Consider the following 26,461-nt stretch of genomic DNA (forward strand, 5'->3'; position numbering starts at 1 on the left):
CAATTAGTACTAGTTTGGGGGTATAAATGATAACATCTCGACACAGCAATAAGGTATGTGGAAAATGTTGTATAATCAGAGGTGGTCAAAGTAGTCAAGAAAGCTACTGAAGTAGAAGTAGAAGTAGCGACGAAAAAATCTACTCAAGTACAAGTAGAAGTACTTCTTTCATAAGCAACCTGAAACTACTTGAAGTAGAAGTAGAATTGTCTGACTTTAAAAGTACTCAAGTAAGTAAGTAGTTGTGAAAACGATCCTGAATGGGGGGATTATAAAAAGGTGCAAATTGAGCTATGTGATAGGTGACGAGCTTGATTCATATTGATGCATAGCAGCAGGTATCCAATTTTCGATAGCATAAGCATTCGCCCACATGATGGGATGAAAATGATAGTATTGATAAGGAAATGCGATGCTAATCCTCTGTTTTCTCGAACAGCACGTTTTCGAAAATAGCATGGTATGGCGCCATCCCCCATATTATAAGGCCTGTAGTTTAGTCGCAGAGCAATACGGAGAAGTTGTATAGGATACGGTGTAAACACTTTGCGCGATTACTAAACGTCAATAAAAATATGGTGGACCGTGAAAATGCCATATTACGTAGCTTTATTTCCAGAAATTAAAGGCATTACTGCACTTGCTTTTATACTTCAACATGTATGTTATCCAGACAACAGAACTGATAGTAAGTGCAACTCAAAGTATATGATACTGGGAATTGAAAGTGAAATATTAATACTACTTCTAAAAGCAGAATATGTATTTCATGTTTTCAGTCCAGAAAGTTTCAAAGGTGGTATGCTAAAGCAGCTCTAAAACTAAAAAAGAAGTCAAAGTCCACTCTTCCAGATTAGGACACGCCATGGGCATGCTAAATTACGATATGACAAGAAAATGCTAGATTGCGAAACATCAGTTTCAAACGTTATGATGAGCCATATATACTGTGATGAATTATTTCATATGGGCGAAGGGCGACAATGTGGCGTGAACGGAACCACGCCAACCCTCCACCTAAATTATATTCACCGATACTTTCGTAAAATCATACTGGTCACTCCGTATCCACTGCGCATGAAGCGCGACGAAAATTCTGGGCTTTACTAAACTTTTATGAAAATTAAATGTTAATACTCCGTGAAAACAGCTCTGAAATTCCTCAGGCTATCTTCCTGATCGAAAGATTGAACTACTTCTACTTGACAAACTGAAAATAGCGAGAAGTAAGTAAGTAGATCACAAAATATTAAGAAGTAGAAGTAGCGAAAATCAGATCTACTTGAGTAAGTACCAGAAGTAGAGGAAAACTACTTGAGTACTTCGAAAAAGTAGAAGTACTTCGTTACTGACCACCTCTGTGTATAATTTAGTGGATAGATATTCGAATTAATTTAATATAAGTACTATTGGAAACCCTGGAATTAATCGAGTAGTGGTAGAAATGGTGAATTCTCCCTCTCGGGAAACCGCCGTTACGGGAGACGAATCCAGTTATATTATGATACGTCAAGTAATATAGTAGAAATTGGCTACCGTTACTTATATTGGTGAATAAATAATAAAATCTACTTTTTCGAAATTTGCGTCGACCGGGAATCGAACCCAGATCTATTGCTTGGAAGGCAACAATGCTAACCTTTACACCATCGACGCCCACGATGATAAGAGGCTAAGAGCTAAGTCTGACTACTCTGCTCAGAAATTAGAGAGTGAATTCGCTAAACTGAGAATTAAGCGTCATGTGGTACGTAATTACTCCTACGTGCCGACCGGGAATCATACTAAAGTTGTATGAAGTGGGTGGTATAAAAAAGAATGTTGATTTTAGTGAAAAGATATTGGAATAGATTTCAGTACTATCGGACACTCTGGCATATTGTGTGGTGGTAGTCAATATGAAGTCTCACAATTTGACAACGTCCTTGGCCGGAGTCGAAGGCAATTCCCGAGGATGGAAGGCCACAATGCTATCTTTTACGGCATCGACTACAACGTCGTGGTTAAAATAGTTTAATAGTTGAATTGATTAGGTATTTGCTAACGCTAATTATGTGTAAACATCACGTGCAAAAATTAGAAACGATATCGTAAAACTGCGTCGACCGGGAATCGAACCCAGATCTATTGCTTGGAAGGCAACAATGCTAACCTTTACACCATCGACGCCCACGATGCGCTAAGCTAAGCGTGAAGAGTCAACCCATCAATCAACTCATACATGAGTTGGTGCCGCGAGAATATGAGTTAAAGAGCGTTGCCGTCGGCATATAACAAAAGTGGAGGACATCCAGATTCTCCGCATCATTTGGCATGATATGATAATATAACCGGCGGTTTACCAAGCGGGATAGTGTATTGGTGATGCGTCCGGCTTCTTGATCGGTAGGTTGTGAGTTTGCTCCCCGGCCGGGTCAGGCTTGAAAACTGGTATCTGTGGCTATCCTTCTAGGCGCTCAGCAATCACGGATAGCGTGGAGGAGAAAAAATGGGGGTGGAGAGTAGATGATCGTGTATCGCATCTCCGTCGTCAAAGCATCTCGGGTGCAGGCGAAAAAGAATGCCATCTCTCTCTCTCCTATGATTTGCATCCGCTCAATACATATAATGTACATCGTAGGCTAGAATGTGATACACAAGACGCAATGCGATGTAAGGAAAAGAATAGAGAATTGCCGAAACGACCAAAAGTGCGGTTTCGGTCGCGATTTGACAATGTTTGGTCTTGATCTCTTCTGCTATCTTTAAGACACGTTTTCCGTATATCTTCTTTCCGCGCTTTTCTTGCATTCGCTATTGACAGGGCTTTTTTATTTTTATAAATGCGTTATCAGAAGAGCGTAGCAGGGCTGAAGGATCCCAGATAAACCTCTGACAGTCAGAAACGTGCTACTGCCAGGACGAAAAGTATATACTTCGACCTCTGCAGTTATATCGTAAATTCAGTTGCAATTCCTTATTCGAACTCCAAATCTTGCCAGGTGGCATAAACGTTTACTTTAAATTATTTTTCCATTTTTTATTATTTGGAACATTCACGGATTCCGAAATGCAGGTGGCTCCGGGTGCCATCAGCCAGCATAAAAGGCGTCACCAGACAATCCCCGTATTGTGGATTTCGTAAAGTAAAGCGTGGAGAAAGGGCTTGCAAAACGATAAAACAACCGAAATTGTTCCCCAGCTAGGGGGTTGGGGGCCATTATCTACCATACCATGTTACCATAGTTTGAGATCCTAAAAAGATGACACTTTTCGAAAATTCTGAAAGCCCCAGCACCGGGCAAGAAAACTGGGGATTTAGAATGTTTCGACCAATAATACTGTGTTGACTAACAAATTACAGTTCATCGCTTCGGCTCGACTACTGAATTACTAGCTTTTTTACAACAATGTGTGGTGTTGACCAAAATAAAAAGGTCATCATTTTGACTCGACTCCCGATTTACCCGATTTTTTTACGAAATTCTGACGTTCGCTGCGTCGGGGTGGCGTTTTTGGTCGCATTTTAATCCTTTTTATAGAAAAAGAGGACAAATTCATAATAAATAGAACATTTAGGGCTCATCATCCAGTGACAATTTCAATGAATTGAAAATAGAGGACAAATCCTCTTAAAAGAGGACGTATGGTAACAAGGGATGGTGTGAACCTGAGGTTCACGTTCGCGTTCTGTGTGTGAACCAACCTCAGAAATTCAGAGGTTCGCGTTCACAAACGAACCTCGGTAGGTTCTACACTGTGAACCTTTTTCATATATTATAATTTCCACTTCATTATAACATCTTTTGTTGAAATTTATTGCATTTTAACTGCGGGCCACTCCATGCATGGCGCTGGCAGCATAAAAAATTAACGCTAAACGATCATGCACCTTGACAATCTCAAGAATTTTACCTGCTTTATTACAAAAGTTTGCTCGGAATATACAGCTTTCCGTTAGTGAATATTTATTGACTCTCCGCTGTGAGCTTGACTGGCAATCACACAACATCAAGAGCGAAATACACTACATGTAGGTAGTCAGCGAATGATGCTTATTCAACCAATCAATGAAATTGATATCGTTGTCTGATGTAAAAATATAGCAGGCATCTAGGGTCAATCTTGACTTCATATGCTTAATGTATCATGAAAACGAAATCCCTGGGATTGGGGTGTTGGCTGCTGCTGTATAACTTTGGGGTAATATAGGAAGCAAGTATAAAAACTAAACCCGTTTTACACTCTGCTCAATATCAACATAGCAATAATCAGACGCCGAATACATTGTCCGGTCTGGCCTAGTCCGTTAAGGCGTAAGCTTATATTCCCTTGCAAGTCCTCGTCGAAATTGCTGGCAAACCGACGGAAGATATTGATTTTATGGGATTATTATCTTTATGTATGCCCCAGTTATCGATACATTTGGCGACGTTTAAGACGTCAATATATACTTCAGCATTGTGACATGGACCAGAGTCGTCGTTAGGTATCATGTATAGGCCTACATAAATATAGGCTATCACTTCACTGAAATGTAGGGTTGGAATTAGCAGAATGACGCCATGAGGTTCACGCTCGCGTTCACACAAACCTGAAGCTTTCAGAGGTTTACAGCATCCCTAGCTATCACTTCACTAAAATGTAGGGTTGGAATTAGCAATATGACGTCATGAGGTTCACGTTCGCGTTCACACAGAACCTTTCAAAAAGGTTCACGTTCACACGAACCTGAACCTTTCAGAGGTTCACACCATCCCTAATGGTAACCCTAATTATAGGCTACTACACCATATTCATTAGTGTGGCACATAAGGCCTAAACAGACGATAAGTAACGCTGTTGTATATTGAAATAACGAGAATAAGAATACCTTGGAAATGGCATATGAATCACTGCCAAATCTGAAAGGATGATCAAGTCTACACCATCTGTGGCGTGTGATGAGACCCACGCATATCAATAGAGCAATTAATAATTAACCACAGGTTGCCGTCAAATATATACTTTATTGGCTGCCGCGAGAAATATAGGCATTGGCTTCATTAGATATCTTCGGCACTCCTTGGATTGATTTCACGAACGGAAACTCTAGAAAATGGCTACACCAGCAATTGTTAACAAGGTATGTCATGAGTGGATTTTCGTATTCATCATTTCGTAATTTCGTAACTTTGAGGTTCAATCGGTGACCCTTCGTGCATCTGTGAAAGTAGTGGCACCGTCAATTTATTTTTGATCAGTAAATCGACTTTCTGCTCAACTTCGCATGCCTGTCTTTCGTGAACAGGCCTAACGAGGCTTTATATTTGATGGCTCACGGAATCGGCCACTACCGATCATACACGTGTCTAATTTATTAATTTCACTTGTTGATGTCGGCAAAAATGTGTGATATCGGCGTATATTCAACATTTTGATATCGGTAGGGTTGTAATCGTTGGTAACATTTCGTTACATTGCATAACGCAACGACGCCACAATAGCCGAAGATGTAGTAACAGCTATATGTGACACTGCATGGCTGAGCTAGGAATTCCGGTAGATTCAACCAAGTATTTCATTCGGACCATGATTGTCGCTGCTGATTGAAAATTCAATGTCATACGGTAAACAACTTTCACATAACTAGATCCGCTACAAGAAACTTATGGAAACGGATTAAGCTCGCGTCCCAGATCCCGAATTCGCGTCCCTGTTTAAGCTGGTCGGCGATAAAATTTTGGGTGTTAAAAGAAAATTAATAACTCCATCTCGATACTCATATCACGTCTCACGTGATTCACATATGATAGAATTGTCTTCCCATATATGGCGTGAACGCCTATGAGGTTATAGTTGGTGCGATCAGGAGCGTGAACATGAACATATGCCATCACGTTATCCATATGTCTGATTTTCAATATTAATAATAATGACAATATCATGATGTGACGTAAAAATGCTAATTCAAACACCATTCCCTTTTGGTATTCTTCTCTACACCCCTGTCTGTATATAGCCGTATCAGACATAGGCGCAGTCATAGTTATCACCGATAGTAAGCTTGGTGTTATTCGAAAGATGTGACTTATGACGATATGACGTGAGTGAAATACTCGGTCATGATTACTAGTTTTTAAATTTCGTATGGATCTTGGGTTAGGGATCTGCCATCAAGGGATCCTTTTTCACATCCAGTATTGTTGGGCTGCTAAGGGAATCTTGGGAGTACATAGGTATAATTTTGTACCGTTGGAACGCATGTTAATTGGCGTTGCATCTGACATGACTTTGCCACTGAGGTGGAACACGAGGCTACCAAAACCACTCCGGTGCGCCTTTTGACCAAGCAACCATTTGTGACCAGAGCGAGCCTATTTATTATAATTATCTACAGGCGGATTATAATGCGATATTCACAGAAAAGATATAGATAGTGGTTAATAAGTTTGGCGATGCAAAGTTGTTATTATTTTTGTCTTGAATTTAATTTCTCTCTGAAAACACGATGCACCTAGCGAAAGAATTTTAAGATCATTTCAAAATTATAATATTTAATAAAGAAGTTTACCTCCGCAGAACATACCAAGGTTCTTCGGCGAACGCGAGAATCTAAATTATTAAGGTTCGGCTATATCGAACACGACTGTGAACCGAACGTTCATATTATTCCTAAACGAGCATTATCATTCGTAATATTAAACCTCAAGATAGGTCAATAACGGGATATTAGAAGCAACAAGACTTCGGACTATATAATTAGCTCCGTCAATGAGTGGTCAAACAGAAGAACCTATAACTTGTCTCATGTTGAGATTCACATCTATGTAAATATCTCTACGGAGGAGTGTCGCTAAACCGATATTGTTGCCGGGTAGCATGATTTCTTGCGATGGCGTGACATTAAACGGTAGCCGCGGAGCAAATAGTATAGAAGTCGTAATATTGCTATATAGGCTAGCTAACAACTTTTTCATTCGGCTAATTCTTGACTCGTCACACTGTGCTAGCGCCATACAGACCTATATACAGGGTTGTAACCAAGTCACATGGTTCCGAGTCACGAGTCAATCTGACTTTTGTGGTTTTGACTCGAGTCGAGTCGAGTCATTTTCATTTCATCACCGACTCGAGTCCGAGTCCAAGTCACCGTTTTAAGGGTCAAGCCCGAGTCATAGTGTTATGACTCGAGTCGAGTCCAAGTCACAGTATTGAAGTCATGTTCAACTTATGTTTTCAATCCTGCTTGGGTGATATCGAATTCCTTGCTTGCCAAACATGCTTATTTTGTCCCTATCATAGTCTTGGCACAAGTTTATTTAGTTAGGCAGATAACAGGCAGTTCCTGGCCTCATATACCGATGCTACAGATAGACGAGACAGGCCGCCAATACGATAACGTTACTAATATTAGAACTTTAAATCAAATATCTGTCTTGTCAGTCTGATATTTCACAAATAAAAGCATTCAGTTTTTATTACGAGCACATCAACGACCGCTCACAAATAACTTACAGAGAATAAACGAATTCACGTCTACATACTATCTGATAGAGAACCTACGAATTCACGTCTAGCTAGATACAAGCTGGTAAAGAATCAACAGATAAACGCTTATGTAGAGGAGGTACAGTTTTTCTTTCACATCATATCAGGTGGTTGACCAGAAAAAAGGCCAACTTTCCTGCTCAGCTGCCGAAATAGTCGCCGGAGCGTTACTTTAGTGCTGATTTACTGTTGTCTTAGTCGAATTTGGCCTACATTTACCAAAAAAAATCCCAAAAATGAGGACAGAATCTCAAAAAAGAGGCTACTTCTTAAAATTGTTAGATTATATAAAAGAACTTAAATTTGGCTTAATTCCAACCAGTAGAAAGCAATGCTAAGAGAAAATATTTTGGATTAATTACAAATAGAGACTTTCGAAATATACCGGCTACCTCATGATATTGTTAGATTGTGTAAAAATATGATTCATAGAAAATTTGGTTCAATTCCAACTAGAATCAGCGGAGTTATTAGAGTGGAATATTTTGGATATGAAAAAATAGTCGACTTACTGCTAGTATGTAATTATATTATATGAAATCATTTTTCACTAAAAATACTCCATGTATTTTCAAATCCAAAATTTTCTCCTCTCATTTCATTGATTCCACTTTTTCAAATTAGGCCAGATTCAGTGTTCTTTTTAAGCAACGTAACAATTTTATCAAGTAGCCACCCAGTAGAATAAAAAAGAAGGTATTTTTGATCGGCCCTGTTGTACAAATATCACACAACATTAGCCATTCATTATTATCACGTGCACAATGCACATACCTAACAAAACGTCAAACGGACGGAGGGTATTGTGTGTTTTCACAGACAGCATATCAAATCAATGAGTTACACTTGAAAAATACTAAAGTGGAAAGGAGATTCCCATATATGTTGAGGCGGCATGGCCTTAGAATAATCCACATCCACTGGATACACGTTCCTCTGGCGCATTAGATGCAGGAATTGAAAAGCAATTTTGAACCACACTGAAGAGCATTAGATACTCATCCATTCTAGTCGGCCAAAAATGCAAAGAATCATCGCCTTCATATCTACACATGAGCTTATCAGTCTCTTCCAAGTAGGCTACTTGACCATCTGAGTCATTTCTTTGGCGCTAATTGTACTTTGCCTCGATTGTTTGCTTGTATAATTGAAATGTCTTGAGTACTTTGATGGCGGAGGATCTATTACCTCTTCATCACTGGAAGATTTTGTACAATGCATTGCTCTTTGCTACTATGTACCATTGTCTTTTGCTTTTACGGCGGCGCATATCTGATATCAGACGAGTGCAACGAAAGCAGTGGTGACAAATAGCGATGTCGCCACATGCGTTGATCTAACCATTGTGATTCGCAACTTTCTCACCTTCAAGTCATATAAAATAAGCCGAGTCAATGACTTGAGTCGAGTCATGCGTAATGACTCGAGTACAAGTCGAGTCAATCAAAATATTGACTCGAGTCGAGTCGAGTCATTTTCCCATTTCAAGAAAATGACTCGAGTCAAGTCGAGTCACAAATAAATCGTGACTCGAGTCTGACTCGAGTCGAGTCATGACTCGAGTCATTACAACCCTGCCTATATATACTTTAATAAAATGCGTACTAAAAATCTAATTATTGCAGAGACTTGACTGAACTTTTTCTTAATATATTTCACCATGAATAAGTTATATAGTCTCAGTATGATGCGTATTTTCTATTTTATTGCTAGCGCAATAGCCTGACCCCAAAGCCCACGCATTTTGAATAGTTCAATTGCTATAATTGCTAATCACAGAAAGTCGAAAGGGATATGAATAATTCGGTTCACGAGTGAGATTTTAAATTGGCAACTCCAGCAAGTATATTACTTTTACTGCTGTATACTCGGAAAAACCGATTCGCGCGTGTGTTAGGTAAATTCGTCCTATATATATGTAGATGTAGGCCTACTTATTATTTATATGATTTATATATATTGTAGAAACTTGGTTAACGGTAACGTGGTTATGATACCATCAGCATCGTGTGTCATGGAGGTAAAGCAAAATCTGTGAACAGGTTGATGCCGACAGATTCGAATTTCCACCCTGTTCTAAGAATCGTCACAATCGACTTTCATCCCTAATTTTGACAGATTGATTGCTAGAACGATCAGCTTATATACTATTTCCGTAATTCCTCGATCACTATATAATTAACTAAAAAATATGGCGTTTTGGCTAATAATCTCAATTTAATATAGTGCGGCCGCGAATGGATTCATATGTTGAATGCAGCCCGTGAGCCAAAAAGTTTGTCCACCCCTGATCTAGGGTCATGAGATGCGACCATCTATGTATTAATACCAAAGTCACCTTGGCCCATTTTAATTCAGTAACAACTGTATCAACCCTGTATAGATATTAATGGATAAGGTTGCATCCAATGTTCCCTCTAATTTTTACTTAGTCTGCGCGCACTCACCAAGTCATTGCGCGGTCCATTGGACAACAGTGGGTAACGACTAAAAAAGGTCGTCACTTCGGATTTGTTGTGCGGAGAGACAGTGCCAGCACTGCGCAATTGCGCACGTGCGCAGCTTAGAGGAAACATTGGTCGGATCCATTCGCATCTTCCCGGTTAAATTTTCTGTTTTGTGGATTTTAGCCTACCGTGGTGGCGGTGGACCATTTTGACCCTGCAGAAGATTGCAGACGTCTTCACAAAGCGATGGCTGGTATCGGAACGAATGAAAAGGCTCTTATAGAGATTCTTGCGCACCGGTAAACATTTCAGCATATGCATATAGGTCGCATACGTATGTTTCAAATACGAAGCTTTAGTGTAAATTTGATCCGCCACAAGTCAAGAATGAATAAAATATAACACAAGCATTTTTTGTACATGTTTAGTAGGTTTAATATTGATTGGATTTGATATATATTTTCACCCATATCTCACGCTATGTCAATTTCCATCGCTTGCATGATTGGTGTCATTTGTTTATATATATAAGAGCGTGGGGTCGTAGTATAACGGTATGGAGTTGGCTGTTATGACATTATATAGACATATAGCCTATGCCTATTATTGCTAAAATCAAATCTTCATCGCTACCTGTCAGATATTATTTGTTCCTGATTGATATACCATGGACAATAAAATATGTTCAACGCAACCTTATATTACACACCACATTCCCATTACTAAATATTCGTTATTGTATTTTACAATGCAGGTCTGCCGAACAGAGACAAGTCTTAATAGCAACCTACGAAACGAATTTCCACAAGTCACTTGTGAAAATGCTGCAAAAAGAACTTCGTGGCGATTTTGAGAAACTTGTTTTGGCTTGCATGGAAGTACGATCACTTGATTGACTGTTTAATTCAAATGATCAATTCATTTATTGGGCTGCATAGCGCATGTATCTATTGTAAGCAGATATATTGTGAAAATCGTCAATCCTGTAAAAATCTTCTATACAATGTTATAATATGGATGGCATATGGAAAGATATCCAATAAAGTCTGACTGGTATTTGCTACTCTAGGAGGGAATGCTCTAAATAACATGCAAATTGGTCACTGACCGTTTTATTTTGGCTAGTACGGGCTTTTAATATTTATGCCGCTAAATCGACGACCGCGATTCATTTACTGAAAGTGCTGTGCTGGTATGGCTAGAAGTGGAATGTAGGGATAGGAGTAATAACGTTCGAAAATACCTGACCATCCTGCTGATTTTCAGTTACCCGCTGCTATGGACGCCAGAAGACTGCAAAAGGCCACGAAAGGACTCGGTACCAAAGAAACTGTTTTGATTGACGTCATTTGTTCGAAGGACAACTTTCAAATGGACAAATTGAAGGTATTATCGTGATGATAGTGATAATGCATTAGGTACAACTTCTATAGCTGTATTATGTATAAGATGATTATTATGGTTCTAGCGATAACTTCGCTAAATTAGACTTACGAAAAGTAAAGAGTCAAGATATATATGCCTAATATATCCGAAACTGCGTGGTTCATTGCAGTATAGGCTAAGACTCATTCTGTGTCTTCGTCGGATCTGTGTAGGGTTGTATTCTATTTTATAGTAATATTTTGCATAAATTGATTTCGGCTATGTGACTCGTTTTATATTGAACATAAATTCGAGTGAGATGTCTGACTTTGAATAACACAGGCGGCGTACCAACTCATTTTCGAGCGCAGTGCCATTGAAGACGTGAAGAAGGACACTTCACGCGAATTTCAGAAGGTCTTGCTTACATTGCTACGGTGCGAGCGTGACGACTCTGACAAAGTCGATGAAGAGGAAGCAAGGGTAGAAGCGGACGCTCTCTACAAGGTCGGTTAAGCCTACTGCAAAGTCTCCAAAACCAAAACTCTTGAGTTGTCTCAAGATATTGTAGTCACTAGCATGGAGCCGGAATGTATAGGCCCTATGATATATCCTTTTCCATGAATTACAGACACAGTAATACCATAATATATGTTGCAAATTCTAGCACGACTTAGCCATAACACTTTTTAACCGCCCTATTTCCAATTTGGATATTTCGTTGGCACGTCACGTCACAATTTCAATACGATTTCATATCTCGTTACTGAAATATTCATGTACCATTGCCATTATCTTGTAGTTGTATGAGTTCGATTCTGTTTCCAGGCTGGTGAAGGAAAACGCGGAACGGACACCAACGTGTTCACTGAGATTCTTACAAAAAGAAATTTTCGCCAATTACGTGCGATTTTCAAGTACTACGAGGAGGTGCGATAACGCTGTTACTGAGTCAACTTGATTTTACTTCGTTAATAACCAATGGATATTTTTTTCGGCTATTCCTTAACGTGTAATTCAGAAACTTACAAGGAGTTTAACAATTTTGTGACTCCGTTAATTGTTGTCCTAGATAGCCTACTTGGAAAGTTTTTTACGCTCCATTGATATTCCTGCTTGTCGGCCAATGATTACAATTGGTAACACGCAGAATGCCGACATAAAATGTTGCGTCCCATCATTCCCATCACGAGCAAACGAAATCATGATACTATCGATGCATTTTCTATACTGTTCCTATGTAAGAATTGGCGGGACAGACATGTGCAATGTGCATGTAAAAGCTACTGCGTTTACACGCAGCCAAGATGAAAACATGGAGATTGATTCGTTGTAATCATTTCTCGTTCGCTCAACGATGGAATCGTAGATGATATCAACAATACAGACTGCTAGGATAATTGTCTGCCTTTCAAAGTTCACGTTGGATATAGTGATACCAGAAATCTGGCAGTTCAAATTATCAAATATTCATTACGCAATCTCGATACAGCTCTAAACTTTCAACATCCGCTCAGGTAATGAAAATTATTTGCATTTTAGAAAAACGGCCATGGCTTTGACCAGGCGATCAAGAAAGAGGCGTCTGGAGACGTGCAAAAGTCCTACATGACTATTTTCTCTGTCGCCAACGATGTACATGCGTACTATGCAGAGAAGATTCAGAACTCCATGAAGGGAATGGGAACCAAGGAGGCAGCTTTAATACAAAACATAGTGAGCCGACTTGAGGTAAGTAAGATAATGGTTGAATGCAAATCACTCTAAAAAAAAGTAGGCATATCGTTTGTTCGATTCATCAGAAAACATGATTGAATATTCAATGAAACTCAATGTTGTAACAATATGGTATGTAATTGGCCACCATTTTATGGTGCAGGTATGACACGATATATAGGGCTTATAGAAACCAAGGATATTCCCGTCGCAGATTGACATGGGAAACATAAAAGCGAAGTACGCAGAGATGTACGGACATGCGTTGGAAGAGGTCATCTCAAGAGAAGCTGGTGGCGATTTCAAGGCCATGCTCTTGGAGCTTATTTCGTGATGTGCCCGAAATTCTACTGTATTATGTAGCGTATTTCATCAACGTGCAGAAGGCAATGATCATACCAATGTGTGTATTTGATCTAAAAATCTGCTGCGCATTTGATATATGCCATAGGCCTACACCAGGAATATAGTTTCCTTTATAATGCGATAAAACCAGTTGCAAATAAAGTTTAACTATATCTCCCGTAGGTGCGTGTTAATGAGCAAGTGAATATGAGTTAATTAAAACTAGGTTTCGCTATCGTATATTGTGTCAGTGGATTTCCAGCTATGCCGCAGATGTAAAAAGAGAAATTATAACGGATATTTGACATAGATGAAGTGATGGTAGGATAATTACGAGGGTGCTAAAAGTTTCTCTACAGCCGTTAACAACCGATTTCATAGTCGTAAACAGAGGGCACGGAGGATGAACCTGGGGCATCATTGCTAAACTTCTTCCTGATATCGCATGGCATTCCTTGTATAATGCCTAGTTTGGACGGATATGCATCGGTCCTATGAGTGAAATTGCCATAGCAACCAGATGGATTTGACCCGTTATCGGGGCATGTTTATTTTCGGCATTTCGGGAACCATATGCCCAAAATGAAATGGTGAATCGGCCAAAACAAGTAGACTCCAAAATAAAAATTGTTACGAAAGTCTATGATAGAAATGTCAACAAGAATTGAAAGGAGTTTGCATCAAGAGACAAAACAAGTATGTAAAAATCCTTAAATTGAGGTCCGCGGACTACCTTCCAAGGGGTCCTTGAAAGGTGAATGAAAATCCTAAACTCGAGTAGCCTAATTAAATCTGGATTTACGGCCAATCTGTGGATTGATCATCTAGCCATCAGGCGCGACACTCAGGCTGCATTTAGCTCAAAACGCATAGTATATATATACCAAATTCCATTCACTTTCAACATGCTACTGAAATATGTCTGCATTGTTTAATCACAGATAGATTGTGTTGCGTTCACTAATAGGGACAGTTTAATCAATTAACATACTGGTGCAAAATGTCGCCAAGAAGCAAACCCCCTTCTTACGTTACATAAGCTATATAGTTATATATACGTAGCTACACTCAGTCCTTTCCTAGATTTTGCTATGCCGAGTGAATATTTTGTCAAATATTGACAATTAACGTCACTAATGATTCCTAACCATTTGTTAGTTAGAGCATATAAGGTGGGCATTTTTTGGCTCGCGGGCTGTATTCAATTTAATCAATTAACATACTGGTGCAAAATGTCGCCAAGAAGCAAACCCCCTTCTTACGTTACATAAGCTATATAGTTATATGTACGTAGCTACACTCAGTCCTTTCCTAGATTTTGCTATGCCGAGTGAATATTTTGTCAAATATTGACAATTAACGTCACTAATGATTCCTAACCATTTGTTAGTTAGAGCATATAAGGTGGGCATTTTTTGGCTCGCGGGCTGTATTCAACATCTGAATCCATTCGCAGGTCGCACTATATAAAATTGAGATTAGCCTATTAGCTAAATCGCAATATTTTTTACTTATTTATATGGTGCCAATTTCAAATCAAACTCCTGAAGCGAATTATGTCATTTCTGTTGGGACTTTCTGTGATATTTAGCAATTGAAAACCCTTCAAAATGAGTGGGCCTTGAGGTAAGGCTATTACGCTAGCAATAAAATATAAAATGGACAGGACATAATAAAACTAAAACTTAGCACTGTCATGGTGAAACCTATTAAGAAAAAGTTTAGTCAGGTCTCTGTATTAATTAGACTTTTAATACACATTTTATAAATATTTAAAAACGTTTCTTGAGGCTTTAGGGGGCCGCACAAAACGGTGTTGCGGGCCACATGCGGCCAGCGGGCCGTAGTTCACCCACCCCTGGTCTAAACTATTCGTTTCAATTAACCATGTAGCAATCAATCAGTCGCACGTGCGATGCTCAGCGGTCGATATAACAGACAGTACACAAAAGCCACACACTGAGGCGCAGAATTCGAACAAAATACGAATTCGGTGACTATTGGTGACTGATACCAGATGGAAATCCGGGTTCTAACCAAGGCCGCGCAAGCGCGCAACTTAGAGGCAACGTTGGTCACAAGTCACAAGTCAATCTCACTTTTGTAGTTTTGACTCGAATCCGAGTCCAAGTCGTGGTGCTGAGGGCAGTGTTGGGATGACTGCAGTCACATTTTTCGTATGACTTGACTTGACTCGGTGCTTCAGAAATGTGGATTGACTCGTAACTCGGAGCAACATTTACGAGTCAATTTCAAGTCATCAAGTAACAGTGTCGATGAAAATGGCTGATCTAGCATATATTCGGATTGTTCGCGATACGCTGGTGTGGCCTGTGAGAGAGAGTGAGCAATCACTCAATGATTGTGCGACTGTGCATTTTACTGAGCTTCCATTGTTCTATCACAAATAAATTGACCGCAAACGAAGTGATCGGAGGTTACAGCTTACGTTGTCGTAAACTAGTAGTGAAGTAATCGTATGGCAAAGTATCCATCTCTGTTCTATAGACTGCTCATTGTGGTCGATATCCACCTTGGTCCATGGGCATATGAGCATGCAACATTAAAGCATGTGACACTTCGGCATGCGACAATTGGGTATGCGACACATGCGCATTAAATTACGGCTCAGGGTTACATTTATGGTATAGGGTTAGGATGAGGCTTGGGGTTAGGACAGAGGTCTCAAACACGCGGCCCGCGGGCCGCATGCGGCCCGCCAGAGCATTTTGTGCGGCCCGCGACGACATTTTGGAATTTCAAGTATTCAACAATATATTCAAGTTCGATGTATCTTTTATAGGTATGAGAACTTACATTTCACCCTAAAACTCCTATGAAAATCACAGACATCTCAACAAACTTCACTATCACATCACTTTTAAAAGCTACCATGCGGTAGAATATCAGCTTACGTCACATATCTAGTTCATAACGATAAAACATGACCCGTTGATGATTCGTGACAGAAAATCGTGATTTGGTTTGGTGCGACCTTCTCCTAAAATTACTCGATTTTGGATTGATTGGGTAATTGACTCGGGTTGCGTCGGGTCAAACGTAAAAATCAGCAAAGGACTTCCGACTCGGAACGGTGACTTGTTAATAGGCGGACGCAACAATCTATGAAACTGTTATGGGAATAGTAATATTTCAAAAGGTCGTAGCTTGCGTTGCGTTGGGTATATAGCCTAGTTATATCTAATCAAGTCAGTATGGCAACCTTTGGCATTCTGTGACCCCGTGACGTATATAGCTGGTGACATGCTGGGTGTTGTTTGTTCTCTTTATCGATGTTATTATCGGTGGCGAGTAGGGTAGTAGTACGCTCTACAGCTGTAACACCAATGAATTATTCGCCGATTGGAAATTTCTATTCCAGGGGTTCTTAACCAGGATCCGTAGACCCCATCGGGGTACGAAGCACCACATCAGGGTGTGCGAGATGAATTGTGGAATGAGGCCTATATGCTGTGAAATATGTTCTTGGCCAATTTAATTCAACTGGAAAATAGTCTTCGCGCTACTCGCGATTTTATGTGAATACGCTTTCTGATTTTAATATAGGTACCATCACAAATTGTGCTGAAAATGGACAGGGGCTACGAGAAATCTTATTGGAAGTACAAGGCGTACAATCACTAAAAAAGCTGAGAAGCAATGCTATTATACTACGGCTCAATAATGAGTGTATTTAAGTTGTTATTGATACATCGAAGGCAAAATATTATGCTTATTTAATTTGTGTTTGGCAATGACAGTAACAATAGCCTATAATTACCACGACGACATCAAAACCATAGGATTAGGCCACACCGCTCAAATGCTCTGATATCAGATCCATTTTCAGTAGATTTTAAAATAGTCTACATAAAGTTGTTGCTCGTCATAGGTCCACTAGTTGCAATATTTTAACCCGACAGTTTTACGATGTCATGAATGCATCCTCTCACATGATGTCTATAACTTGTTAATTAAAAAAATTCTGCCCGGCACAAAAACAATTTTATTCAAATATTTGATAATGTGATTTTTTTCCGTGGCAAAAAGCGTTAATAGTACAATAGTAAATTACATTTCCAAGATGTTTGTGGAATGCCTGTCTGCAAGGTCCCGTCAAATAAGGCCATTAAATATCCCAATTATTGATGCTGCGGCCCGCGGCGTCATTAAAACTAGGAAATTGGCCCGCGAGCACATTTGAGTTTGAGACCTCTGGGTTAGGATATATATAAGGGTTGATTTCAGTGCTATGTTTCCTCTTAGGGTACGTTTTTGGGTTAAAAAGTCACATACTGAAGTGACGCATGCTGAAGTGTCCCATTCTGAACTGTCGTTTTCCATTGTGTCGCATGCTCATATGTCGGGTAATCATCCACCTTAACCAAACCTCTTGTATGATTTAAATCGAATTTTAATATAATTTATAAGTTTATTACTAGTCAACCATCGGCGCTGGCTTAAATTGTATCTCAAGGATGGGTAGGTGGCTAGTTCATTGCATCGTATCGTTTCGTTTCAACCATGGCTGATAATTACAGAGTGAGGCTATACAGTTACTTATAGGTAGTTCAGCAGTTCTACGTATGCGTGTGTGAAATGACGCATGTTTATTTAACTGTTTATTCGTCCCCCAGTCAAAATAAACGACATTCAGACAGCTATCAAAACGCAATGACGTAATATATGCCTGGTACAGCGAAAAATCAACTTGACTTGAATTGTGATTGACTCGAGTCACCTCCAAAAATCGAGTGACTCGTGACTCGAAGGTAGTGACTTGATCCCAACACGGGCTGAGGGTAGAGTCCTATTTATAGTGATGAGACTCGGATCTGAGTCCAGTCTTAGTGTTCACTGATCAGTTTCGAGTTCAAGTAGCCTAAAGTTCAATCCACATTTTTACAACTCTCTCATGGGTGATATTGAATATTATTATCATAATATACAAAGTCTCCTCATTATGATAGCATGCAGATTCTTGCCTATTTTCCAAGTACGATTAGGCTATACCAGGGGTGGGCAAACTACGGCCCGCGGGCCGCATGCGGCCCTCCACGCCGTCCTATGTGCGGCCCGCGAGAGTATAAAGAAAATTATTAAAAATGTTGATAAAATGCGTACTAAAAATCGAATTAAAGCTGGGATTTGATTAAATTTTTCTTAGTATATTTCACCATGATAATCCTAAGGAGGCGCACCCCCCTTGAGGGGGTGAAAGCATCTGAAGATGGGCGCGAAGCTAAGCTCAACTAAAAAAAATTTCGCGCTTCGCGCGATCTATATCCCATTCATACTGGTTACTCTGTATTTTTGTCAGAATTTCATATTTCAAAATCTCTCATCAGCAGTCGAAACCTTCCATGTCATATAACTATCCGTTAGGTTTGCTAGCATCCGATGCGTTTTGTGAAATGGCGATAAGAGGGGGCGTGAGCTCTTTTACCATCATAAGGGGGTGGGGTGGCGTGTCTTAAAAAGTTTGAGAACCACTGTACCAAGGTGAATACTTCGTATATCATTTTTTATGTTTAATTTCTGGCACGAAATCCCGATCTCAAGGCCCCCGCAGGTTGAAAGGTTTTAACTGATAAACATCACTGAAATCCTAAACGAGATTTACATAATTCGGATCACTTGTGTGATTACAGATTGGCCAATCCATTATTTTAGTGATATGCTTATAAAAACGATTCGCGCGTGCCTTAGGTAGATTCGTTATCTGTGTGCGCAGAATTAGGGTATTTATATTTTATCTACACATAGTAGAAGCGTGTTCGAAGCTAACATGGTTATGATGCTGTCAGTATTGTGTGTCCTGGAACTGATCCAAAAGTAGGAATTAGCAAATCTATGAACGGATCGCTGCTCACAGATTTAAATTTCCTTCCTATTCTAAGAATCGTGACAACCTACTTTCATCTCAATAGTTTTGACAAATTGGTTATTGAGGTCGACCAGCCTATGAAATCTCGCCACTGTTTCTGACGCGTGTACGATATCATCAAAGCATAATGTTTAGATTGTTTTAAATAGGCATATATGTTATCTCCGTGTCTTCACTATATAAAGAAATTCCCATATTGCGTTTGGGTTTATAATCCCAATTTTATATAGTGCGGTCCGCGAATGGATTTGGATATTGAATGCGGCCCGCGAGCTCAAAAGTTTGCCCACCCCTGGGCTCTACTGATAGACGAAATACCAATAATAATATTAATTAGGTATGGACTACTTCTACTCTCTATGCTCCATATTACTTGGTCGGAGTCATGCGCAATGCCCCAAGTACATGTCAAGTGAATAGGCCTACACCGATCGACTGAGTGGCGAGATAGCGTAGTGGTACGTTCCACAGCTGCAACATTACAGCTGCAACACCAATGGGTTGCGAGTTCGACTCCAGGTTTCCTATACCTATGTGTTGGAGGTTTATATAGATTACTCTCCTAACACCTTCTTTCTGCTTTTCTACCAAAGGAAATCCTCTTGTTTTTGCTTCAGAATGTTAGTTCGTTCCGGTACTAATTTCACAAAATGGAAAACATATGAAGATATCATTGCAATCCTTAAACTATAAGTAGATATTTGAAATGGGTCATGCTGCCTGCTATGACGCAAGGTGTCTAAAGTTGAAAATGTCTTGTTGGTTTTCCAAATTATATAATTTCAGACTCTGACTTGAACTGCGACACGTTCGCGACTCAAGGCACAGCTCACAGCTTTGCCAAATTAACTTACACTTACGGATTTTATTCTAATTAGACTAGAATTAGAATTATAGCTATAGCTGCAGGATAACTGTATAGTGCGAAAGAGCCAAGCTTGCCGTACAGTGTACACGTACACACATTTGTCATTTTCTTGGTATGGGGATGAACCATGATTTGATACCAACTGAACTTGATCCAATTTCCAAGTTTTCGTGAATTTGGTAATTCTAATATAATTTGGAAAACCTGTGTAGCTTTCTAATTGTAATCTAATTTGGAAAAAGAAACTATTACAGTTGCGCCCGGCCCTGTCATTAATCATGCAGCCGAAGAGTGTCAGTGTAAAACCATCACACTAAGTCCGTTTAGACATCCCGGCGTTATAGAGTTGCCTTTTCAAGCAAATTATTATATCTCAATTCAAAAATTTTAGAATTGAATAATAAATATATCTTGAAATAAACTCGATTATTTTCGGCGGACACTCGTCAGGGATAATCGTCAACAACTGGTATAGAATTGGAAAGAACATTGCATATCGACAACCCTTTGAACAAATATGACGTCACCGGTATGAAATTCCGAACAATCGACGCGAAGAGACCGCTTAGGCTCAGTATACTATTTTTAGATCGTACACGAACTCATATTGACACAAACTAGGTTGGCGTATTTTGATAAAAGTCCACTCCAATGCACACAAATGAAAGTGTGATCAGCTTCTTCCGTCGACGCGAAATCGTTCGTAGTGTTTCGCACAAATATAATTATCCAAGAAATGCTTGCCTCAGGCAGAATTCATGGCCGTTGTCTGTTCTGAATCAAGATTCAAGCAAGCTTCGTGTATACTGTATATGGATACAACGTCAATCCTCTGCCAAGTGCGTTACATTCAATAATACTTCGCTACAAGTCTGCAGTTATGTGAATAATCACATGAATCAAAATGGTGATTATTTGCCTGGTGTAACGACCAATGCAGTCGAAATATCATGTATATTAACGCCAAATACTCTTAACGAAGCCTAAAATGAACCCCAACCTGATGACACCTTGCATAAATACAGCCATGGTCGGTTTCACACTCTAACAGAGGCGAGGTTCTGGATTAACACTCTATTTTCGATCATCTTTTCTATTGAATCAAGTCTATAGAAATGCGATTAAAGATTCGATATCGCAATTGTCAAACTATAATGAAATTACCAAATTTATTACAGAACGTTATACTCTCAATACAATAACCATTGTAGTAAAACATTCATTAAACTCGAAGAATTTTCGGGTGCTTCTCTTCAAGAGTTTTCTGCACACTCCTAAGATATATTTCCAAACAATGTAATTATTGTAATACGTATCATCGCTAAAAACAATACTTCATTTAATATGAGTATGGCAATCTTTATATCCGTTTTAGCCTATACACCCAAACATTACATTTTCAAATAATGTGTTAAAAGTACAATCAACAAAAACAATACATCATGTAGCATGAGTATGGCAATCTTAAATGGTGAAGTATAACGGCCCATCTCCAAATATCGCGGGAAAAACATATAATCTATAGTTTCATGCTGATCATTGAGTACTGACTGACCAAAGATCAGGGGCTTATGTTAGCTTGTTTTGAAAATATTTCTACGAAGTATAGGCCAATATACACTTATGCTTGATCCAAGTCGGTGATGTTCGAAGTAAATCTCAATGTTGGCAGAAAACCAGTATCACAGAAACGTATTGTATCATCGTCTTCAGATATCGGTCCTTCATCCAACATACAATACACAATACATATGCTGATATGATGCGGTGTATTTATGCAGCGAAATTCATTCTGATGTTTTGGACGTGATGAGTCTATTGAAAAATCGCGCATCTATGTCATTGAACATTGTAATATGTTCGTTTCTTCCAGCCGCATTCCTTCCTAGCAGCAGTCGCCATTCTTCCGTAATTTCGAATTTACGCCCGGCTCCAACATGTCGCTGAGTAGTGGGTACCTGATGATTTGTTTCATGAAACGTGACATCCAGTAAGTACAGGAATGCCACCAACATCGACTTCAAGCATTTGAGATCGTAATGTTTGGATGGACCCGTGCCATGAAATGCCATATGGGAGCAAGACAGAACACAGACCGAAAAAAACGGAGAACATACTATAAATATAAATTATAATCATAATTAATTATAAATTCGTCAATAGCCCGCGGCCATCCTCAGTAAGTAATTCGCATACTAGATCAATCTTTCAGTATCAGAATGAGTAATCCGTAGCGGAATCAGACGAGAAGGACGATTCGGCAACATTATTTGAAAATCAAGTTGTGAATAAGTCACATTGCTACATACGTGGTACGAGCAGCCAAATACATCACCGTCGTCCCACGGACATGACGATATAAAACAATCTACTGTTGCTTGAGTTACTGGAAAATATTCCTGCAGTTTATTTTCAATCACACGTACAAAGTCTTTCGAAAAGCACGTCTCTTCTACCCTACGTATCGTTTCTTCGTTTACTTTAGGACCTGGCCTAATCATCACAGCTATCCTTCTTACCCACGAGAAAGGTATCTCGTTCAATATTGTACTACTACTCAAGCAAGTGAAGGCATCGAAATCTATGTTTGCATTAGGGACGTTGAATAAATAACAGAAGTTGAATCGGTTTGTCGAGAAGGAAACGACTTTTATTACTTTAGAAGGCGAGTAGAAAGTTTCTTCTTCGCTTTTATAAATATTAGGGTTTGGGCCAACAATGGGACATGTAATTATATCGGCTGGGCAGTCCAAATCTATGATCAGGTCTCGAATTCCTGACTCAACTTTGGTGTACGTCCGACAATTCGGTGCCTGTAATATCATATTCACGTATATGTCGGTGTTGAACGGACCCTTCCCCGAGTAATTTCCCCTAGCCGCCAAGTGCCCAAATATGCATTCCCAGCCATTTTTCTTACGCATCTTATGGTTCGCGGTTTTGAACTTTATGTTTCCAATAGGTTTCTGCATATTTTTACTTCTTTTTACTTTGCGTCTATATCTATAATCATCTAAATCTGACGGTTTTATTTGTTCGTACGCCAATATAGACATGCGCAGTTCTCGGTCATATACTAAGAAAAATTGTCCCAGAAATATTATTAAAGTGATCCTATAACTATCATAATCCATTAAACTCATATACGACTGGCGAGTATTGAACTCAACAATTATGTTTCTCACATTCACTGTATCGCCTCGGACGACTAGTACAGTAGTTTCTGGTCTGTTGGGTTGTCTGTCTTGCATGGCAAATGGCACGAGTGACGGTTCAGTAAGAAACTATGTTTTTATACCTTGTGAGAATCAATTCATGTTCTCGTTTCGGTCCACTCGGTCTCTCTCATTTGTTGCACCATAATAACCAGGATTGCATTCGAGTTTTTTGTAGACAGTGTACCAGTTATACGGCGGGAGAATATAAACAAAACCTTGGATAGGATTTAAGTATAGAAATTAAACATGGAACGGCAACGACCGATTTTGCAGCTTCGTTCCGCTTCGCAGAGGCTGGAGAGGAGAATTGTTTTGCGTATGCGACTGTAGGATTTCTGGCAATCCAAAAGCTATCTTCCCGAGCGCAGAAATTATTGAATCTGGTCTTGATCGAAAGCTACTGTTGCACTGATTCCGAAAATATAAATTTAAATAATGATCAGGCACTGATCCACCTAGAATCTGTCCTCCAAGTCTGAAATATCGGCATTGTTCAGAACAATCGGGTAACCGCAACACAATGACCATAACAATGACCCGTTGCGACTCTCCGATTGTTCGAACAATGCTGATATTTCGACTTGGAGGATGGATTCTAGGTGGATCAGTGCCTGATCATTATTTTACTTTATATTTTCGGAATCGGTGCAGCAGCGGCTTTCGATCAAGACCAGATTCAATAATTTCTGTGCTCGGGAAGATAGCTTTTGGATTGCCAGAAATCCTACAGTCGCTTACGCAAAAGCACTCTCCACTCCAGCCTCGGCGAAGTGGAACGAAGCTGCAAAATCGGTCGTTGCCGTTCCATGTTTAATTTCTATAATTTAAGCATCGAACCAACACGGTAAGGCGGAATCCCCAACGACGCTACTGTGCTCTCGGAAAAGCCATTACTGTATAGCGTGGATGGTGCACCGTAAGCAATAAAAACGTTTTGCAGCCGATTTTAGATCACCTCGGAGTGAACTCGATTGAACTCGAATGTTGACACTGCGCCAATGATGTACGCGCCATCATTAGCGATTGGCGTAGAAATCACAAATACCCAGGCAGTGATCCAGGCCATGGCAAGTACCGATGGAATTCTGTCGTGTGCAAAACCATACTCCGGGTCCTGCTAGTTCAAGAGAATTCAAATGTTTCAGAAATGGGTTGAACTTGAAGTAAACTGCTGTAGTAGATATCGCTCGTTCGAATATAACTATGTAGGCTACTGCGCAGTGAAAGTCGTTGTATTGGCGGGATATTTGCATTGATATTATTAAAGGAATGGGCGTTATGTATATAGTCGTGGTTGATGTTTTTGCGGCATATAAACCGAGTCATGATATACATACTCACGATATGTGCTTAATGTGCATATGCATTCCAAGAGTGGATGATGTGCAATGCCGCTGGACAAGGAAGGTGCAGATATAGTCTTATAAGACCTTCTAATTCTTGCACCACCCCTCCCTGCTATCCCGGTAATGCTGTGCGCCAAGCGGGGAGAGTCATGGATATCAGCGTTACTAATCAGATCTTTCACCCGGCCGGCGAACGAACCCACGACCTCCCGATCAAAAAGCCGGATACTTCACCATTACGATCTTGACTGTTTGGATATTCCAATCGAGAACGCTGCGTGGTAATTCCGTCAGTACAATAGTAAACTGCCAATATTAAATAAATGTTTTTGTAGCTTTAGCAATATGGAAGAAGAAAGAAAATACTTCTTTTCTTGTATTCTGAAGTGGAATGTCGACATACATGTCATTGCTACAGTGATTGTGTACCATTATGTCTCATTGTCTACATCTCATTGTGTCATGTATGTAAGTACCAATATAATTGACAAAATTGATGAATGAATTTAGCAAAAAAATCGCGCGACTAAAAATGATATATGCACAGTTGGACACTCGTCTTTCATAACATCAATACTCGCTATTTTAGTGCGTCGTAAGTCGATCGAAACAATAGATAAGTGTTGGATGTCCACTCAGTCCAGATAATTCGTGGACCGAGTAATACCGCTAATACCGCAAATAGTTTGCTGCAGAAAGGGAAAAAGGTGTATGCGTTTATTGCTTATGAATTGGATTTATAAAAATCCCAGAGGTTAAGTTGATCATTGAAAACTGAACAGCCCATTTTTCAGGGGGTTCAATATGAATTTGAACCATTCGAATGCAAGTCTCGATATCAGGACTGCGTTGCATGTCGAAAACGAAACAAAACATAGTCTATAGCTGGTCGACAAGAAGGAGGTATACACCGCCATATCGATACCATCAAACAAGGTGCTGTTTGGGGTTTATTCGTGTTGATTGTTTACGAGGATGCTATCCCTTTAAAGTAGTGATTCTTAACCTTGCCTCCAGCGCCCCCCAGGGTGCCAAAATATTAAAATTGTAGTATCCTTGTATATGAGAGGTACAGATTTACTCGTCTTTGTATTTCTTCATCGTGCCATAATGGTTGATTCTGTTTGCGTTCCGATCCACGACCTCACGTGTACGTTATATAATATGGATTGATATGTTTGAAGTACACGTATGGTCGAGTTAAGAACTACGTGCAGTATTCCCAATGTTTTAGCGAACTAAATTCAATGTGAGCATAGGTATAAAAAACACATTTTCGGTAAATGTAGCCTACTAGTACAAGGCAATAGAACTAAACCAAATACAGTTTTTAACTTCCCCTTATTGCCAATCGCAGAGGTCAATATGCGAGATGTGTACATTCCGCTCTAACCCGGTAGAGAGTGGCCCATACCAGATGGTTGTTAACAAGCATACAATCATTAGTCAATGGATGCGATTCAAGCTCGAAGTATATCCAATAGGGATGGTGTGAACGTGAGGTTCACGATCGCGTTCTGTGTGTGGAGCTCAGAAATTTAGAGGTCCACGTTCACAAAACGAACCGTGGTAGGTTCTGCACGGTGAACCTTTTCAATATATTACAATTTTCACTTCGTCATAACATCCTTCGTTGAAATTTCCGTTTGCGAATTTTTAGTGACTCTCTGCTGTGAGCTTGACCTGCAATGACACAACATCAAGAGCGAAATACACTACATGTAGTCAGCGAATAATGCTTATTCTAAAAAGCAATGGCA

General features: G+C 39.6%; 2 protein-coding genes, 1 long non-coding RNA gene and 2 other non-coding genes across 5 annotated transcripts in view; 2 read left to right on the plus strand and 3 right to left on the minus strand.

Annotated features, from left to right (window-relative positions):
* The window catches only part of LOC145439843 (membrane progestin receptor gamma-like), a 406,242-nt gene that overhangs the window by 225,114 nt on the left and 154,667 nt on the right, over positions 1-26,461 (minus strand). The gene's annotated exons all lie outside the window — the stretch shown is intronic.
* On the minus strand, positions 1,585-1,656 carry Trnag-ucc (transfer RNA glycine (anticodon UCC)). The gene has a single exon. It is a non-coding gene; the product is annotated as a tRNA-Gly (tRNA).
* Trnag-ucc (transfer RNA glycine (anticodon UCC)) lies at positions 2,098-2,169 on the minus strand. Its single transcript has one exon. It is a non-coding gene; the product is annotated as a tRNA-Gly (tRNA).
* LOC145439854 (annexin A13-like) lies at positions 4,948-13,559 on the plus strand. Its single transcript, XM_080317506.1, has 8 exons — positions 4,948-5,104; positions 10,140-10,255; positions 10,711-10,834; positions 11,223-11,342; positions 11,664-11,828; positions 12,150-12,251; positions 12,864-13,052; positions 13,252-13,559. The coding sequence occupies exons 1-8, from the start codon at positions 5,078-5,080 to the stop codon at positions 13,369-13,371; spliced, it is 963 nt and encodes a 320-aa protein (XP_080173632.1). The 5' UTR covers positions 4,948-5,077; the 3' UTR covers positions 13,372-13,559.
* On the plus strand, positions 21,945-23,120 carry LOC145439877 (uncharacterized). The gene is made up of 2 exons (XR_013915374.1): positions 21,945-22,091; positions 22,133-23,120. It is a non-coding gene; the product is annotated as an uncharacterized LOC145439877 (long non-coding RNA).

The sequence above is a fragment of the Botryllus schlosseri genome, chromosome 5 (assembly GCF_051294905.1).
Source record: "Botryllus schlosseri isolate E-star chromosome 5, Bs_hap1, whole genome shotgun sequence".
Taxonomy (NCBI): Eukaryota; Metazoa; Chordata; class Ascidiacea; order Stolidobranchia; family Styelidae; genus Botryllus; species Botryllus schlosseri.

What these genes read in the sequence shown, in the direction of transcription:
- LOC145439854 (XM_080317506.1), top strand. Translation starts at nt 5,078, where the DNA reads ATGGCTACACCAGCAATTGTTAACAAG. An exon ending in TTCAAATGGACAAATTGAAG is followed by an intron (nt 11,343 to 11,663) that starts GTATTATCGTGA and finishes TGAATAACACAG; the next exon opens with GCGGCGTACCAACTCATTTT. An exon ending in TTTTCAAGTACTACGAGGAG is followed by an intron (nt 12,252 to 12,863) that starts GTGCGATAACGC and finishes TTTGCATTTTAG; the next exon opens with AAAAACGGCCATGGCTTTGA.